The following is a 17,840-nucleotide window of genomic DNA, read 5'->3' as shown; positions in this document are numbered from 1 at the left end:
AAATTTTCATCATCCACTTAATCAGACATGATTAAATAATGTAAATACATTGATGCATTAAATATGGAATACCCCAAGTCGAAATGAATGTCATGATGTGCTTGCTGGTGCCTTCGTTTGGGAGGCACTATCTAAGGGAATAATGCTGAAAAACAGATAACTGCCCATATCTCTACTCAATGCAGCTAAATGGTCCTTCGTTATAGCTGGGCACAGTCCAGGACTCCAGTTAAGGGCCATCTAAGCGATCTGAGTTGAATTGGATACGGCGGTAGCTGCCCGTGGTTGTTGGGTTCGTCCAATCCTTGGGCTTTGAAGTTCTCAACAGTCAACGCGCTGGTCCCGCCAAGCCTCTGGCAAAAAGGCGCTAAGGTTCCCACCAAGCCAATGTTCAGGACCTCAAAACTCTGGAGCGTATCAAAATCTTCTTCATTCCTCAACACACTTCCTCACCTTTTCCACTATCATACGTCTCCCACTTCCTCAGTTCTATCTTTTCGCCATGTCTGAACCCATCAGGAACAAGAAGGCCGATTTCCCGGTTGCTCCGTAAGTGCTATCCTTGGTCTTGCTGCTCCTCCGCCCACTCCAGCTCGTCAAAGTTGTATCATTACGAGTTATGGAGGAATAATAGGCTTGATCGCTCATCAAATTGTACAGGACGCCTCAGAACACGCCGGCTAACAACGCACCGATTTCGTCTCACGCTCAACAGCCTGGGGTTGCAAGCATCAAAGAGGGTAAGTTTCTTCGATAGCCCTTTCGTGACAATTTTTTTTCGCCACTTTTCTGACAACGGTTTTACAGAGAACTTGGATCATGCCGCTGCCGCCTCACTTTTTGCTAAAAATCCTGGGCTTGTCTCCATGATCCAGGGTAAACTTGGTTCCCTTGTAGGGCGCTCTTCGGGGTATATCGAGTCTCTTCCTGCGCCAGTGCGTCGCCGTGTCGCCGGCCTCAAGGGTATTCAAAAGGAACACGCGAAGCTCGAGGCAGAATTTCAGGAGGAGGTTCTGCAGCTTGAGAAAAAGTATTTCCAAAAATTTACGCCACTGTACCAGAGACGTGCCAATATTGTCAATGGACTTGAAGAACCGACAGACGCGGAGGTCGAAGCGGGAAAGGGTGAGGACGAAAATGAGGACGCCAAGAATGACAGTGAGCAGAAGAAAGAAGACACTGCTGAAGAGTCACCTATGTCCGGAATCCCAGAGTTCTGGTTGTCCGCCATGAAGAACCAGGTCTCACTTGCGGAAATGATCACCGAGCGAGACGAGGAGGCTCTTAAACATCTCACCGATATCCGTATGGAATATCTTGACCGGCCTGGTTTCCGATTGATCTTTGAATTCTCCGAAAACGAGTTCTTTACAAACAAGACGATCACCAAAACCTATTACTACCAGGAAGAGAGCGGGTACGGAGGTGATTTCATCTATGATCACGCTGAAGGTGACAAGATCGACTGGAAGGCCGATAAGGACCTCACTGTCCGGGTGGAGAGCAAAAAGCAGCGAAATAAGAGTAAGTGTCACAATACATAATCTCTCCAGCGTCGTGTTCTAATACCTCCACGTTTCCCAGGCACAAAACAGACGCGTGTCGTTAAGATCACTGTACCCACCGAGTCATTCTTCAACTTCTTTTCTCCGCCGAAACCTCCCACCGACGATGACGACACCGTTGCCAGCGATATTGAAGAGAGATTGGAGCTTGATTACCAGCTTGGCGAGGACATCAAGGAGAAACTTATCCCTCGGGCGATTGATTGGTTTACTGGGGAGGCCCTTCAGTTTGAGGAACTTGGAGATGAAGTCGATCAGGATGAGTTCGAGGGCGATGAGGATGATGAGGAGGACGATGACGATGATGATGATGATGACAGGAGATCAGACAATGTTGATGAGGATTCTGACGAAGACGTACGTTTTCCCTGGTGAAATTTCCTGACTCATTCTACGGATGCTAATATCTATCAGGACGGAACATCGAAGCCCAAAAAGGAAGCCGCGGAGTGCAAACAGAGCTAAGACCGCATTCTGTCTGAACCTAGGAGCCTATCAGGACGCCATTTTCTCGGATTCCTAAGTTCCTAGAAGTCGCTATACGTGGGAATCGGATCAATTTGCTTCTTCTGTTATGGAGTTTAGAGCATAATATGTGTGTAATATGCGTCGTCCCATTCCTCCCTCGATGATCACACATTGGAATGACATGATCTACGGAGTACTTAAGCTTTTACCTGGCTCCCGGGCCTATCCATACGAGTCTGGAGGGGAATGGGATTGCGGTTTTCTTTATGATACAGCTTGTGATGAGTGTGGGCGGAGTTTGGGTGAACCTTTAACACCATCACCTATGTTTTAAAACATCATGGCTATTTGATCCTTCCCCTAAGACACATGCTACGTAAAGCAGGTTTTCTCGAAACCAGATCTTAGAGCGTGATCTGTTTAGCAAATTGTAATTCGTGCACCTTCCAAAAGAGATGAGCCTTAGATCGCTATGCCCCATAGAATGTGTTGTCGTACACCTGGGTGGTGAATATTGTAGAAAGCACTAAAATCGTCTGCAAAGCTGAAACTCAACTCGCGGTACATGCATCGCTAGAGAAGGTCATTGGGCTTTTTTTTTCCAAAAGGTACCATCTGGAACTGCACTATTATCGTGATTTTCCTTACTAATATAATTCATTCGAAGTGTATCTCACTCGAATAGTCGGGCTCATACTGGTCTGTTCGCATAGACCGTACGGATATACTATGCTATCTTCTCCAAAAATTATATTTCCCATCGACTACAAGGATTGGGAATAATTGGTGAGGGATTCTGGAGCATACTGAACGCACGCCGTGAATTGGTGGTGAGACCGTCTTTTTTTTTTATCGCCAGCATCTCTCTTGGCCTTGGAGCTGGGGCCCTGGGGGTCCTAGGCAGCTAGGCTGTTCCCCAAGCTCCTCAGGGGTTACCGCTCGCTAGCTAGTGGCCAGCTTTAGCCCAGCCTGCCGCATTTCGCCCGACTCCCAGAAATTATTAGAACCAAACTCCTTCCAAACCCATACGACAGCAAACGGAACCTGATTATCTGTACTTCTCGTCTTTAACTGAACCCTGTCACCCGCTTCAGAGATAAAGATATCCTTGCTGTGGTTGGAACCGCCTCTAAATGCCGGTTAAGGCATTAGGCGTGACCCTTGTCTACTCCGATTTTGTCGACACCGCCTACATTTTGTCCTTCGTTGATAGACTTACCTGAATCACTGAGTGAGCCTCGATGGCCAACAGTTACGAGGTTGGGACTGGGGCGTGGCACCCCGACCCAACGGAGGGCTGGATCTCCTCCGAGGTCAAGGAGAAGCTGGTTGATGGTGACAAAGTGACGCTTGTCTTCCTTCTAGAAAATGGGGAGGTGTGTTTGTTCTTCATCTGGGTACCACTTAAAATGATCCATGTCGAGCTGACCAAGTTTATCTTTCTGATAGACCAGAACAGTTGAAACCACTCAAGCAGAGTTACAGGTGCCCAATAACCCGTCGTTGCCCCCTTTGAGGAATCCTGCGATGCTAGAGGCAAGCGAAGATCTCACGAATCTGTCACATTTGAACGAGCCTGCCGGTATGCTTCACTCCAAGGAATATTATGAACACTGATCTAACAGTTGCGTAGTCCTACAGGCCATAAAACTTAGGTACTCTCAGAAAGAGATATATACGTACAGCGGCATTGTCCTCATTGCGACAAACCCTTTTGCTCGGGTGGACTCTCTATACGTTCCACAGATGGTCCAAGTCTACGCAGGGAAACAGCGTGCCTCCCAGGCACCGCATCTTTTCGCCATTGCGGAAGAAGCTTTTGCGTAAGAATAACCCACCTCCATGCGCAATGATGCCTGATCATAACCTTTGGTTTTTTTGCATTTAGGGACATGCTCCGAGATGGCAAGAATCAAACAATAGTGGTCTCCGGTGAATCCGGTGCTGGTAAGACCGTCAGTGCGAAATACATCATGCGTTATTTCGCCACACGAGAATCCCCAGAGCAGCCTGGTAAATATACGTCGGGTAGAGCGGACGCGATCAGTGAAACGGAAGAACAAATACTAGCTACCAACCCAGTCATGGAAGCTTTTGGAAATGCTAAGACGACACGTAATGACAACTCTTCCCGTTTTGGAAAATACATCGAGATCATGTTCGACTCAAAGACGAATATCATTGGAGCGAAGATCAGGACTTACCTGCTGGAGCGTTCGAGATTGGTCTTTCAGCCTCTCAAGGAGCGAAATTATCATATTTTCTACCAACTTGTTGCTGGTGCCACCGAAGCTGAGCGCGAACAGCTGGGTCTTTTGTCAGTGGAGGAATTTGATTATCTGAACCAAGGAGCAACCCCGACGATTGACGGAGTAGACGACAAGGCCGAGTTCGAGGCTACGCGAAAATCTCTATCTACCATTGGGGTCTCTGAGGACACCCAGGCTGCTATATTTCGTGTTCTAGCCGCTCTCCTCCATCTGGGCAACGTGAAAATCACTGCCACTCGCACTGACTCCTCACTGTCGCCAACGGAACCTTCTCTTGTGCGTGCTTGTGACATGCTCGGAATCGACGTCAATGAATTCGCCAAGTGGATAGTCAAGAAGCAGCTGATCACGCGAGGAGAGAAGATCACCTCAAACTTGACTCAGCAACAAGCCATTGTTGTGCGAGACTCGGTTTCGAAATTCATCTACTCCAGTCTGTTTGACTGGCTTGTGGACAGAATCAACCGTGCTTTAGCCACTGAAGAAGTATTGAGTAAAGTGAAATCATTCATTGGCGTTCTGGATATTTACGGTTTCGAGCATTTTGCAAAGAATTCGTTCGAGCAGTTCTGTATTAACTACGCCAACGAGAAACTACAGCAGGAATTCAACCAGCACGTGTTCAAACTCGAGCAGGAAGAGTACGTACGTGAACAGATTGATTGGACATTCATTGAGTTCTCAGACAATCAACCCTGCATCGACCTGATTGAAGGCAAGCTCGGAATATTGTCTTTGCTTGACGAGGAATCTCGCTTGCCTATGGGCTCCGATGACCAGTTCGTGACAAAGCTTCATCATAATTTTGCAGGCGACAAACAAAAATGTTACAAGAAGCCACGATTCGGGAAATCCGCTTTCACCATTTGTCATTATGCTGTGGAGGTTACATACGAGTCCGAAGGATTTATCGAAAAGAATCGAGACACCGTTCCTGACGAACACATGGAAATCCTCAAAAATTCTACCAATCCTTTTGTGAAGGAAGTGCTCGATGCGGCTTCGGCGATTCGAGAAAAAGATTCTGCTTCTGTTTCATCGAAGCCGGTGGCGGCACCAGGTCGGAGAATTGGCGTGGCAGTGAACCGAAAACCCACCCTGGGAGGAATATTCAAATCATCCCTCATTGAACTTATGAACACGATCAACTCGACAGATGTCCATTATATTCGTTGTATCAAGCCCAATGAAGCAAAGGAGCCATGGAAATTCGAAGGCCCGATGGTTCTAAGTCAACTCAGAGCGTGTGGTGTGCTTGAAACCGTTAGGATCAGCACTGCAGGCTATCCGACTCGCTGGACTTATGAGGAATTTGCTCTTCGATATTATATGCTCTGTCACTCGTCGCAATGGACGTCGGAAATCAAAGAAATGTGTCACGCAATTCTGCGGAAAGCATTGGGGGACGTCAATCACCAGAAGCAAGACAAGTATCAGCTCGGTCTTACCAAGATTTTCTTCCGTGCTGGTATGCTCGCTTTCCTCGAGAATCTTCGAACCTCTAGATTGAATGAATGTGCGATCATGATTCAAAAGAATCTGAAGCGCAAATATTACCGGCGGAGATATCTTGAGGCCCGTGAATCCATCTTGAAGACCCAAGCATTGATCAGAGGCTTCCTGGCGAGGCAGCGTGCAGAAGATGCGCGCCGGATCAAAGCGGCTACCACTATTCAAAGAGTATGGAGAGGTCAAAAAGAGCGAAAGAAATACAACGAAATCCGAAACAACATCATTCTTTTTGAGTCGCTTGCTAAAGGGTATCTGTGCCGACGCAACATCATGGACACCATCCTTGGCAATGCGGCAAGAACAATACAGCGTGCATTCCGCTCCTGGAGACAGTTAAGAGCGTGGCGACAATATCGCCGGAAAGTCATTATCATCCAGAATCTCTGGAGGGGCAAGAAAGCTCGAAGACAATACAAAAAATTGCGTGAAGAGGCAAGGGATCTCAAACAGATTTCTTACAAGTTGGAAAATAAAGTCGTGGAGTTGACTCAGTCTCTCGGATCACTGAAACGTGAGAACAAGTCTCTCCTGGCCCAACTTGAAAATTACGAAAGTCAGTTGAAATCATGGAGAAGTCGACACAACGCCTTGGAAACCCGCTCAAGAGAACTTCAGGCCGAAGCCAATCAAGCTGGTATTACAGCGGCGCGGCTGACGGCCATGGAAGAAGACATGAACAGACTTCAGCAGAATCACAACGAAGCTCTCGCGACCATCAAGCGCCTTCAGGAAGAGGAGAAGATATCGCAGGAGTCCATTCGCTCTGCTGACCGCGAGCTTGAGAGGCTGAGAAAGTTGAATTCTGGCCATGAGAGTGAGAAGGCATCCCTCCGTCAGCAAATCATGGAACTACAAGAACAGCTGGAGATTGCCAGAAGATCGCTGGCTGCAAATGGTGGAAACGGAGAGATGCAGAACGGCAATGCTGTCCAGCCTCCTGCAAATGGTCTCATCAACTTGGTATCCTCTAAGAAGTCAAAGCCGAAACGAAGAAGTGCAGGAGCAGAGAGGATCGAGACAGATCGGTTCAGCGGTGCTTATAACCCTAGACCCGTCTCCATGGCTGTTCCTAGTTCTACCGGTATCCGCCAGAACCTATCAGGGTCTACTTTCTCTCCTGGAATGGATTCTATCGAAGAAGAGCTGGAGACTCTCTTGTCTGAAGAGGAAGAGCTGAATGAAGAGGTGACCATGGGTCTCATACGCAATCTCAAGATACCTCTTCCCGGTTCCAATCCTCCTCCGACAGAAAAAGAAGTCTTGTTTCCTGCTTACCTCATTAACCTTGTTACCTCCGAGATGTGGAACAACGGTTTTGTGAAGGAATCTGAGAGATTTCTTGCCAATGTCATGCAGTCAATCCAACAAGAAGTTATGCAACATGATGGCGACGACGCAATCAATCCCGGTGCTTTCTGGCTTTCAAACGTGCATGAAATGCTTTCCTTCGTATTTTTGGCAGAGGATTGGTATGAAACACAGAAAACTGACAACTACGAATACGATCGTCTGCTGGAAATCGTGAAACACGACCTGGAGAGCTTGGAATTCAACATTTATCATACTTGGATGAAGGTGTTGAAGAAAAAGCTCTACAAGATGATCGTTCCGGCTATTATTGAGTCCCAATCACTTCCAGGCTTTGTTACCAGTGAAACCAACCGGTTCCTCGGGAAGCTCTTGCCTTCAAATAACCAACCAGCTTACAGTATGGACAACTTGCTCAGTCTTCTCAATAGTGTTTACAAGGCTATGAAAGCCTACTACCTCGAGGATTCAATCATCACGCAGACCATCACTGAACTTCTGCGGTTGGTTGGTGTTACCGCTTTCAATGATCTTCTCATGCGAAGGAACTTCCTCTCGTGGAAGCGGGGCCTTCAGATCAACTACAATATCACTCGGATAGAGGAGTGGTGCAAGAGTCACGATATGCCCGAAGGAACCCTGCAGCTCGAACATCTCATGGTAAGCTTGCCATTCATAAATACTCTAGAGAACAATACTGATCTCCGTTTTAGCAAGCAACCAAGCTTCTCCAGCTTAAGAAGGCGACGTTGAATGACATCGAGATCATTCAAGACATCTGTTGGATGTAAGTGTTTCCTTTTTACCAATGCTCACTTCACCGGCTTATCAAGGACTTTCACAGGCTATCTCCAAGCCAAATTCAGAAGCTCCTGAACCAGTATCTGGTGGCGGACTACGAGCAACCGATCAATGGAGAAATCATGAAAGCTGTGGCTTCTAAAGTTACCGAAAAGAGCGATGTGCTCCTTTTGAATGCCGTGGATATGGAAGACAGCGGTCCTTATGAGATCGCTGAACCGCGTGTAATCACGGCTCTGGAGACTTATACTCCATCTTGTGCGTATTTCTTCTCTCGTATTGTCAGTGGTCTTGCTAATGAGCAAACTAGGGCTCCAAACGCCTCGCCTGAAACGCATTGCCGAAATTGTGTCTGCCCAGGCAATGGCTCAACAAGAAAAACTTGACATGGAAAATGGTGCCATTGGCGCCGAATAGCGTTTCCGTCTACGCGCTAACTGTGCTCCTGACAAATTATGAATCGACACGATGCATTTTGCCCTTGATTCCATCTTTTTGGCTTGTGAATATATTCTTCCTATGGTAACAGACCTTGGTTTTGAAGAAATGCATGATTATATGGAGGGTATATTGTCCCTCATCGATCTGAAATTCCTCACTAAGAAAAAGCGCTTCAGTGCAATATTCCTGCGGACTCGTAATCCCTGCATGCCATCATTCATATATACCTATTTTCAACCGATCTAAAATGAACGGCGTCTCAGAATCACACTGATAGGCCCTTTGGTTTGATCCTATAGGATAACAGGAGTCTATATGCCACCTGATATAGTTACCAATTAAGTCATAATTGATGATACGCACGTTTGGGAATCTTCCAAGTTTCTCTAATTGATTCGGTAGAACTGGGCCCAATCTTTTTTGAGGCAACGAAGTGACAGCTGGATGTGTGGGCCCAGGGCGGCAACAGGTGCCAAGCAGGTGTCCGAACTCCCAGACTAGAGAAACTTGATTACGGAGAACGAAGTACTATCTTATTCCTTCCTCTTCCCCCTTGTTCAACTTTATCGCTCGAATTGAATTGCAACTTGGAAAGAAGGCACACAAAGGCGTTGGGATACGGTACATACAATACTAGTCTTCTAATACGAGATCAGCCCGACCGAAGTACTTTCTTATCTTACGTACTGTAATTCGGTTCGCCGGTACGTGTATCACGCGCTTACCAGTCTTTCGCATGATTCTCACCAGAAATGAGTAAAAGGTTTCAGCAATACCATCATCAGACCATGAGGACCCTTAATTTTATCACAGGCAACAAAAATAAATTGGCAGAAGTCCAAGCCATTCTCGGCGACACAGTGGAAGTTCAAAACCGTGCCATTGACGTCCCGGAAATCCAGGGCACTTCAGAGGAAATCGCAAAAGAAAAATGCCGCCGTGCAGCCGAAGTGGTAGGTTTGTAGCTCTGGTCAAAGGGCGTTCTCGACGAACTTGAGAACACATGAAGACTTACAGCGTCCGCCAATCTGAACCAGATAGGTGGCCCTGTCTTGACAGAGGACACTGCACTTGAATTTCACGCGTTGAAGGGGCTCCCTGGTCCATATATGTAATGTCATCCTCCGAGAAGGTATCTAGTTTTGGGCTTGTCGGGAAAACTAAGAAAAACCAGTAAATGGTTCCTCGAAGCTCTTGGCCATGACGGCTTAAACAAATTGCTTGATCCGTACGAAGACAAGTCCGCTGAAGCTGTTTGTACATTCGCCTTTTGCAGAGGCCCCGGAGAAGAGCCTATACTGTTTCAAGGAAGGACCGTGGTGAGTTTTATATGATCCGTGTTGCTGAACGCGACGGCGTCTGTAATAAATAGACTGAACTCTCCACAGGGTAAAATCGTAGCAGCACGCGGCCCAGCGAATTTTGGTGCGTGATGACCCTAATATAGCAATACGGACGTGAAACTCATTTGAGAGTGCAGGATGGGATCCAATCTTCGAATACGAAGGCCGGACCTACGCAGAGATGGATAAGCAGGAGAAGGTAAACCCTGAAAACATGTGTCCCGTTGCCTTAGTCACTGATCGATGACGCCTTGTCCCAGAATCAAATCTCCCATCGCTACAAGGCCCTGTTGAAACTGAAACAATGGCTAGCTGAGACGACCGTTTGATCTTATGTGAAAGTTACAATGAAGATTTTAGACAAGATCAGCATCGAAGAAGATATCAATCTGCTGCGGATTTGGCCCGAGATTTCTTCCATGCTTCTACCCAGGCTGCGATTCTAGCACAGTTGCTCTCTATATCTTCGCTGTTTTCACTCGTTAATTCAATCACGATTTCTTCATCATAAGCTTCTTTTGCTTCCTCCAGAAGCAATCCAAATATCTCGGCGTCCATATTTTCTTCCACTTTCGTTTGTGAATACCCCCTGTGAATATTCATATCTCATGGTCAGAGCAATATGTCATAATACTGCGAAATCTCATATCTATACAGGGAAATGTGTACCTTGCTGATAGACGGTCATATAATATAGATGTAGAAGGGCACCGTAAGACCACCACAAGATCGATCCAAGACTTAGGGAAGAGATCGCAAGCATGCCAGTCGATGAGATAACCTCCCTGGAGAACCTCATCCTCAATGGCGTCCAGCAACTAGCATCCAGCAAGAATCAGTAATAAGGACTGACTGATAAAAACAAGAAACAACATTAAGACTGATGCTCGGGCGAGTTCTTGCACGCGCGTCGCTTGCCGTCATATGGCAAATCTCATACGGACCTTGTCTTCATCGACTATCCAACTCTGACGCTCTTGGTCAAATCCGTCATAGCAATCTCGATCTTTAGCAACCTGGTTGATTGACAGATGTCGCAGCCCGGTTTCTTGCGCAACTTGGTCGCAGTGGACCGTCTTTCCTACACCAGGAGTACCTGTGATGATGATATTTGGTAAAGTTCTCATGATTGTGCGCCCACCCAGCGAAAACAACCCACGCAGTCAACCTTGTCTGTCTCGACACGGAAGGGCGCAATCCCTGTCGTCTGTTGAGGGAAATTGGCGGGATCCGGAAAAATTGGGAGGAGCAGTGGCGCCGATAAGCGCTGCGAAAAGATAATCTTTTTTCAAAAAATGATGCCAAGACGAAGGCGGGCAGTTTTTAAGTTTGTGTTGTTTTCAGTCCAAATGTATGTACCTACCTAGGTATACACTGGGCTAGTGCGGGATTGCTTATTATTTTAAATACTCCGTGCAGACAATGGCTGAAATAAGTGATCTATTAATGTAATTTCTCCAGAGAATCTTGTACAGACATTGATGTATGTTTTGTTTTAAAGAGCAGCACTTCCGGATACTAATGATAATGCCATACATTACAGACGGGTAATTCCACATCGCTTTGAATCAAAGCTCATCCACATTTAATTAAGCCAGGTGCCACATCCACATCGCTTAAAGATCGAGGATCTCTCTCTTTTTTTTAGTGGTGTGGTTTTATCACGTTGGAATGACTGAGAGAAATTATTTATTCTTTTGTAAGCATGTATTCCGCTGAGAAAAAAGAAATATATATATAACCTCATAAATCAAAACTTTAGTCGGTGATGCGCCAGAATATCCTTAACCAAATACGCAGCGAGTTACCCCGGTAGAAAAACTCTCGCTATGTATCTGTATAGGGTGTAAAGGGTCCAAATCATGGCACAGATTTGTGGCATGCTCGAAAGAAATCCTACGCCGTCACATCCTCAAATATACCTCACTTCCAGTAGAGCAGAGACCACTTTCCAGTAGAGCCTCCTTTTTTTTTCGGCCGGACCTTGTCAGTTTGCCTTGGATTTTCGTCTAGTATGAAACAAAACGGTGCATTATAGATTACTAGAAGCTCTATGTGCAGCCATGGTATTGATTTCTAGATCTCGATTGAAGACAAAGAGGTGGATCTAGACACATAACCGTAGTAATTCAAAGTCATTGTACTTTTGCAAGTAAGGGACTCCTCTCCTCCATGCCTTCATCAGTCGGGCAGGATCCGAAGCCTTCACAGATTGCCCGATCAGCCGTTTTATTGCTGGCGAGGTCTTAAACATCGGATCAAACACAAGCAAGTTTGCGCTGCCGTTCTCCCTGACTTCGAAGCCAATGATAGTCATGGAGTGCCCCTGGTGTTGGAAATAGATCGGGGGCAAATCGGTTTTCAAGACTTTCTCCTCTCCGTCTACCGAGCAGCCTGATCGAAAATAGGCCGCCACAGCCTGTAGCAAAGCATCGTGCGCACGCATCGATTCGGTCCTACTGAATGCGCTGGCTTCACATCTACAAACAGATGTGTTAGGTCGTAACCCAGTTAGGAATATACAATGCCTACCTTATCCCGAGGCTAAGAAAGAGAGCCTGTGCCTGCATGGTATTCAGCAGATGGGTTTACAACCGTTCAAATCCGATCTTACCTCCGGAGTACCAATGTATTTCCTTGTGCCTTTTATACCTCCTGTTTCGATCCTCCCAGTGCTGTTGTATCCCATGTCCCAGGCGCGCTCGATCAGGTCCTGTAGTTCAAGAATAGAGGGCACTCTGCCAGGAAAATGCTCATGACCAGGCCTCTGAGCTTCCTTAATGTGAGAAATGAGCATTTGTATGTTCCTATAGCCACAAAACCCCCCTTCCCTGGGTAATTTGAAAATATGTCGGACTTTGGGGCTGCAGAAAAAAGCACGCTGAACAGAGCTATCTTGTTGGCAAAGCTGCATTAGAACGGGAATGACCTGAGAGGTCTCGTTTTCGACAATCTCATCCCTCAGGATTGAGCCATTGGGACCTATTTTGTTCAATCTGGTCACTTTAGCCCCATTCTGCAGTAGCTTCCGCAACCATGCCGGCATCTGCTTTTCATGAGCATAAGGGCCCAATTCCGCGCGCTACATGACTGGTTAGCACGAGTAATTGTCAAGAGTCATACGGATTGCTTAGTACCCCTAGTCTCTTTATACTGCCTCCTGTATGAGTGGCCGTCTCACGAATCTCACGTCGACGTCCAGTTTCCGACGATTTCACCTTCAAAACCGGGTCGTGATCGTGTGAGGCGGCTAAATGTTGAGCATCTGACAAACACTGCTCGATCTCGAAAGAGCCGCGGAAGTCACTATTTTCACAGTTCGCCCTATGGATCCGGTCGTCAAACTTCCCGGAATCTTCGAGTGCTAACGTTTCTGCAACGTGCAAATCCAGGTGGGTTTGCAGTTCAGCGGTTGTCACGGATTCTCCACAGCCATGTGGACAATCGATATACGAGTTTCTGTCACCATGTTCATTCGTCAAGCGACATTGCACACGTTGAAAGTTTTCCTCGGCCGTTCTGATTGCCGCTTCGCTGTCATCGTGCCTGTCGGAAGGCGACTTCTCTTCCTCTGGGTGACAGACTTCAGCGTGCTGGCTCAGAAAATAGCTATCATGATCGCTGAACTCGCAGAAGGGGCATGACAATGGCTCATTTCTTGCGTCATCCATAACACGCCTATGGATTCCACAAATATCCAGCTACAGCGTTTGGTGATGCTGGAATTTCCGCCTGTGGGTGGTTGCCAGTTGACGCTGACTACGTACCTACGCTAATCACGGGAGCCGGTGCCTCAGCCGCTGGCTCCAGCCATCCGGGGGTGGGGTCGTATTGGCTGGTATAAGCTCAAGACAATCATAAAGAATGGCTTTGAAATTTAACGAAACGAAGATACGATAAAAAAATAGCGAAAAGAAGGGATGAAAAAAAAAAAGAAAAACGAGGGAAAAGCGATCAAACGAGAGGTGTCAACATTGATATCCGGACCTAGTGCCAACAGCTCTCATGCTATTACTCACCAGGTATATTGGGTATCTGAGGAGGTAGGTAACGTCAGGGAAGGGAGGTTTATTGAGGTTGACAGTTATATGTATATATGTACATGCTTACAAATTGCCCGCTTGACCTTACATATATATGCGTGCATGTATATATTGGCATCCGCTGCAGTCTGTAGTTTGCTTGTCTGATGAGTGGTAATGATAGGTAGTCCGCCGTAATTTACTGTACGCTGCTAAGGAGCTAAGATTGACTCATTCCATCCGATCGTGGCGGGGCACCGGGAACAGCCTTACAACAGCCGGCTGAAGGGAATGAGAAGAAGAGAGGGAAAGGGATCGAATTCTATGATGCCTCCAGGGGAAAAAAAAATTTGGCATCGATTGGGATACAGACTATGCACTGGACAATCGCAATTGCATGCCTTGAAGCCATGCCGATGACCTAAGACTGTTTCCGGCTGAACTGGGCTAGGCGCATGTGAGGTCTTCCGCCCGCAGCGCCGATATCGTTGGTGGCCCTGTGCCCGCTCGGCGCCGAAAAAAAAGACAAGGTATAGAGTCATCGTGGACTCCGCTTCGCAAGTATTCCGGAGGCACTTAAGTCAGGCCCGGCCTCTCCCGGCCTCTCCTGGAGAACAATCAAGGCATTTGTGCTCTACTCTTACTTCAATTTCTTGTCCGGCAGCATGAATTCCCTCCCAGAACCTGTCTCACTGCCTACCCCGCCTCTGGCAAACGGCGACGCCATGAGATCCGATGCCGGCTGGGTTGTCCAAAAATTTGGCGGGACCAGCGTGGGCAAGTTTGCGTTCAACATCGTTGATCAGATTGTCATGTAGGACCTGAACCATTGGCCTTCAATCCCTTCCATGCGGTTTTCCAATGAGTTGCTGATTGCTCCTGGTTGCATTTAGACCCTCTCTATCCGAACACAGAGTCGCCGTGGTCTGTTCAGCCAGAAGCAGCTCATCCAAGGCCGAGGGCACCACAAATCGGTGAGTCACAACAACCCTATTCTTCCATGCCTCGTTACAACCTCCTAACGTTTCTCCGTTCCACAGCCTGCTGCGGGCTGCGCGGGATGCCGAAAACCCTGAATCGCAAAATTATGTTACCTTGGTGGAAGCTGTGCGGCAAGAGCATCTTGCGGTTGCTGAACAACAGCTGCAGTCGATCGAATTGAGGGACCGGTTGATCACAGAGATTCATGAGGAATGCGCTCACGTTCTCAAGATCTTGGAGGCCGCACAGACCCTGGGGGAAATCAGCCCTCGATGTGTTGACAAAGTGATCAGCACTGGAGAGAAGCTGAGCTGTCGCTTGATGGCAGCCCTTCTTCAAGATCGCGGGGTTGACGCGCAATACGTGGACTTGGCCGAGGTAATTGACTTCCCAGTCGGTAATCAGGGCCTCGATCAAGAATTCTATGACCGCCTGGCCGCTGTCCTGGGCGCCAAGGTTGAAGCTTGCACGATAAAGGTGCCGGTCGTGACTGGTTACTTTGGGCCGGTCCCAGGCGGCTTGCTAGATAAGATCGGTCGTGGTTATACGGATCTCTGCGCCGCCCTTGTTGCAGTCGGAGTCCATGCGGAGGAACTGCAGGTGTGGAAAGAGGTCGATGGGATCTTCACTGCGGATCCCCGGAAAGTCCCTACCGCTCGTCTGTTGCCAACCATTACGCCAGCGGAGGCCGCGGAATTGACATTTTACGGGTCCGAGGTCATCCATCCCTTCACAATGGAACAAGTCATTCGGGCAAGAATACCCATTCGGATTAAGAATGTCATGAACCCCAAGGGGAAAGGCACTGTGATCTTTCCCGACTCGCCGGCAGAGCTCGAGAAAACGACTCCTGGACATGATCCAAAGCTTTTCCGGACGCGAAGCTCGAGCCTTCTGTCGCACCATGAACGTCCGAAGAGACCGACGGCGGTGACCATTAAACACAAGATTCTCGTGATCAACGTGCACTCCAACAAACGCTCTTTGTCGCATGGCTTCTTTGCAGGAATTTTTTCGGTTTTGGACCGATGGCGTCTTTCGATCGACTTGATCTCCACCAGTGAGGTCCATGTTTCCATGGCTCTTCATTCGGAAATGCCACTGCTTAATGGTGTTGGCCGAGACGAGTATCAGATCGTTGATGAAGACCTCCGCGGGGCCATTCAGGACCTGAGGAAATATGGCACGGTCGATATTATCCCGGAAATGGCGATTCTCAGTCTTGTAGGGAAGCAGATGAAGAATATGGTCGGGATCGCCGGACGGATGTTTTCGACCCTTGGCGAGAACAATATCAATATTGAAATGATATCGCAAGGTATGTCCAGCAGTTGATTGGGGCTCGTTTTCTTTCCCTCTTCCATCTGGGCGGTGTGGATGCTGACCTTGTCCAGGGGCAAGCGAGATCAATATCTCGTGCGTCATAGATGAACGAGATGCCGATCGTGCGATCAATATCCTCCATACCAGTCTGTTCACTTTCTTGGATTGACCCTTGGACCCTGGATTTGTTTCGCTTTTTTTTTCTCTCATCCAGAAATGTTGCCGGCGCACTAGATCCGATCCTATTATTTCATTGGTGCAGAAGGCATTATTTATTAGACTCAACTGGTTGCATAGAAACCCACTTATTTCCTTAGGTCATGATACGGGAGATAGAGCGGCACATTGTTCGGAAAAATTTTTCCGGAGGCGGCGCACCACGGGCGTTTATATATTCAGTTGACTTTTTGACATTTGTTTGGGAGGGGCTGTTTGGGGTAAGGATATTTTCTTGCTTCACGACATCTCATGAAGAACGAAAACGGGCGTAATCTTGTTCTTGTTGTCTGTATATATATATATACTTCTTGTTCAGTAGATAGATAGACATTGACATTATCGTCTGGCAAATGTAGGCAGTTTGTGACACTCTCGGCCTCGACTCCGAGGACTGTGGCTCACAGTCACGAGGTCTGTCAGGGAACTGTGAATAATGGAGAGAACAAGCACAGAGTACGTGAGGAGGGACCGCGTTAACAATACTACCTGGGACGGGTATGCATGTCTCAAAAGCCGTCGCTTTCGCCACCATCTATTTGGACTGGGAATCAACAACGATGGCCCTGTTACACCGATGTTTTTTTTTTCGTTTCTTGGATAGATCTATTTCCCACCGAAAGTCTCCAGCAAAATCTCCATACCCGATATGCCGTAACGCCTTTGATGTATGAACAGTACAGTACATACATCCAAATCCTTGCAATGCAACTCGAATAAAGCAATTCTATTGGTTGTCCCGAGGGCTTGGGCATAACAGTATGACTCCCTTGGTTGGGATGGTTGTGTAGTTGAAGAGTTGGCTTACAATGGCATTTTTCTAGTGGACGGCGCTGCTGTTATGAGGATCTGTTTGCGATAGGAAGTAGTTCGGGGCATTGGATGGATTCGATCGCTAGATCTAGGCCTACGACTATTAGATACCACTCTGTGTATCATTTAGCTGGAGGTCTTCTGCCGCATATGATTGATTAGATTTCTTCCCGTGCCAGGATGGAGGACGGTGTACGGAGCACGGAGGAGCTAGGATGATATTAACGATCCTTGCTTCCAAGGACGTCGCTCTGATCCATCAGGCTGGGTAGTCAGGGCGAACCTATCAGGGCGCTCGGATGCATCCTCCAGGCATCGTTTCCGGCACGCGTCGCCAGGAGCGAGACGATTGGGCAGAAGACGCAGACCACCCGCGCCGAGGCAGGGCAGGGCAGGGCGGGAATGGAGGGCGGCCTGCCCACGTCACTCGGGCCCCACCCCGCTCGGCGCTTGAAACACGCGGGCTGAGCCACAGGGCCAGCGTCGTCCTGTGACCGTCCCAAACACGCGTCGTGCTCCCCATCGACGCGTGTCCAACGCGTCTATGACAATACCTGACCGCATCCATCTTCCCCCAGCGTCGAGGCTTTTCTGATCGCCCTTGGCTCTGTAGTTCAGTCTTGACGCCCGCGCCCACTTCCCTCGTCGAAAGGTCAACCTTGCTCCCGGTTATTGGCATCTTGGATCCGCCGAATTATCCTTACCTTTCGCTTGATTTCCACCCCCCATTGTCTTACCCCATCTCCGGATCGCCGGATTTGCGGGCCTAAAAGTCGC

The 17,840-nt window shown here is 47.9% G+C and overlaps 6 protein-coding genes across 6 annotated transcripts; 4 read left to right on the top strand and 2 right to left on the bottom strand.

Moving 5' to 3' along the window:
* Positions 1-502: 502 nt before the first annotated feature.
* Positions 503-2,030, top strand: T310_4128 (Nucleosome assembly protein Nap1; the record flags this gene model as incomplete). Its single annotated transcript, XM_013473013.1, has 5 exons — positions 503-549; positions 661-740; positions 808-1,524; positions 1,585-1,922; positions 1,980-2,030. The coding sequence occupies 5 exons, from the start codon at positions 503-505 to the stop codon at positions 2,028-2,030; spliced, it is 1,233 nt and encodes a 410-aa protein (XP_013328467.1).
* Positions 2,031-3,274: 1,244 nt separating this feature from the next.
* On the top strand, positions 3,275-8,341 carry T310_4127 (Myosin ATPase; the record flags this gene model as incomplete). Its single annotated transcript, XM_013473012.1, has 7 exons — positions 3,275-3,409; positions 3,483-3,615; positions 3,667-3,856; positions 3,922-7,783; positions 7,837-7,910; positions 7,968-8,182; positions 8,235-8,341. 7 exons carry the CDS (start codon positions 3,275-3,277, stop codon positions 8,339-8,341), a joined length of 4,716 nt encoding a protein of 1,571 aa, XP_013328466.1.
* Positions 8,342-9,153: 812 nt separating this feature from the next.
* Positions 9,154-9,955, top strand: T310_4126 (Nucleoside-triphosphate diphosphatase; the record flags this gene model as incomplete). Its single annotated transcript, XM_013473011.1, has 5 exons — positions 9,154-9,322; positions 9,383-9,476; positions 9,540-9,684; positions 9,754-9,790; positions 9,846-9,955. The coding sequence occupies 5 exons, from the start codon at positions 9,154-9,156 to the stop codon at positions 9,953-9,955; spliced, it is 555 nt and encodes a 184-aa protein (XP_013328465.1).
* A 137-nt stretch (positions 9,956-10,092) lies between these two features.
* T310_4125 (dTMP kinase) lies at positions 10,093-10,835 on the bottom strand (the record flags this gene model as incomplete). The annotated part of the gene is made up of 3 exons (XM_013473010.1): positions 10,093-10,297; positions 10,378-10,526; positions 10,653-10,835. 3 exons carry the CDS (start codon positions 10,833-10,835, stop codon positions 10,093-10,095), a joined length of 537 nt encoding a protein of 178 aa, XP_013328464.1.
* A 980-nt stretch (positions 10,836-11,815) lies between these two features.
* On the bottom strand, positions 11,816-13,379 carry T310_4124 (uncharacterized protein; the record flags this gene model as incomplete). Its single annotated transcript, XM_013473009.1, has 4 exons — positions 11,816-12,188; positions 12,241-12,272; positions 12,323-12,790; positions 12,846-13,379. 4 exons carry the CDS (start codon positions 13,377-13,379, stop codon positions 11,816-11,818), a joined length of 1,407 nt encoding a protein of 468 aa, XP_013328463.1.
* A 1,016-nt stretch (positions 13,380-14,395) lies between these two features.
* T310_4123 (Aspartate kinase) lies at positions 14,396-16,203 on the top strand (the record flags this gene model as incomplete). Its single annotated transcript, XM_013473008.1, has 4 exons — positions 14,396-14,544; positions 14,645-14,704; positions 14,771-16,029; positions 16,106-16,203. The coding sequence occupies 4 exons, from the start codon at positions 14,396-14,398 to the stop codon at positions 16,201-16,203; spliced, it is 1,566 nt and encodes a 521-aa protein (XP_013328462.1).
* Between the last annotated feature and the right edge of the window lie 1,637 nt (positions 16,204-17,840).

The sequence above is a fragment of the Rasamsonia emersonii genome, assembly GCF_000968595.1.
Source record: "Rasamsonia emersonii CBS 393.64 chromosome Unknown ctg1118621760095, whole genome shotgun sequence".
Lineage (NCBI taxonomy): Eukaryota > Fungi > Ascomycota > Eurotiomycetes > Eurotiales > Trichocomaceae > Rasamsonia > Rasamsonia emersonii.
The sequence above is the reverse complement of the archived record's forward strand: the minus strand, read 5'-3'. Positions and strand labels throughout refer to the sequence as shown.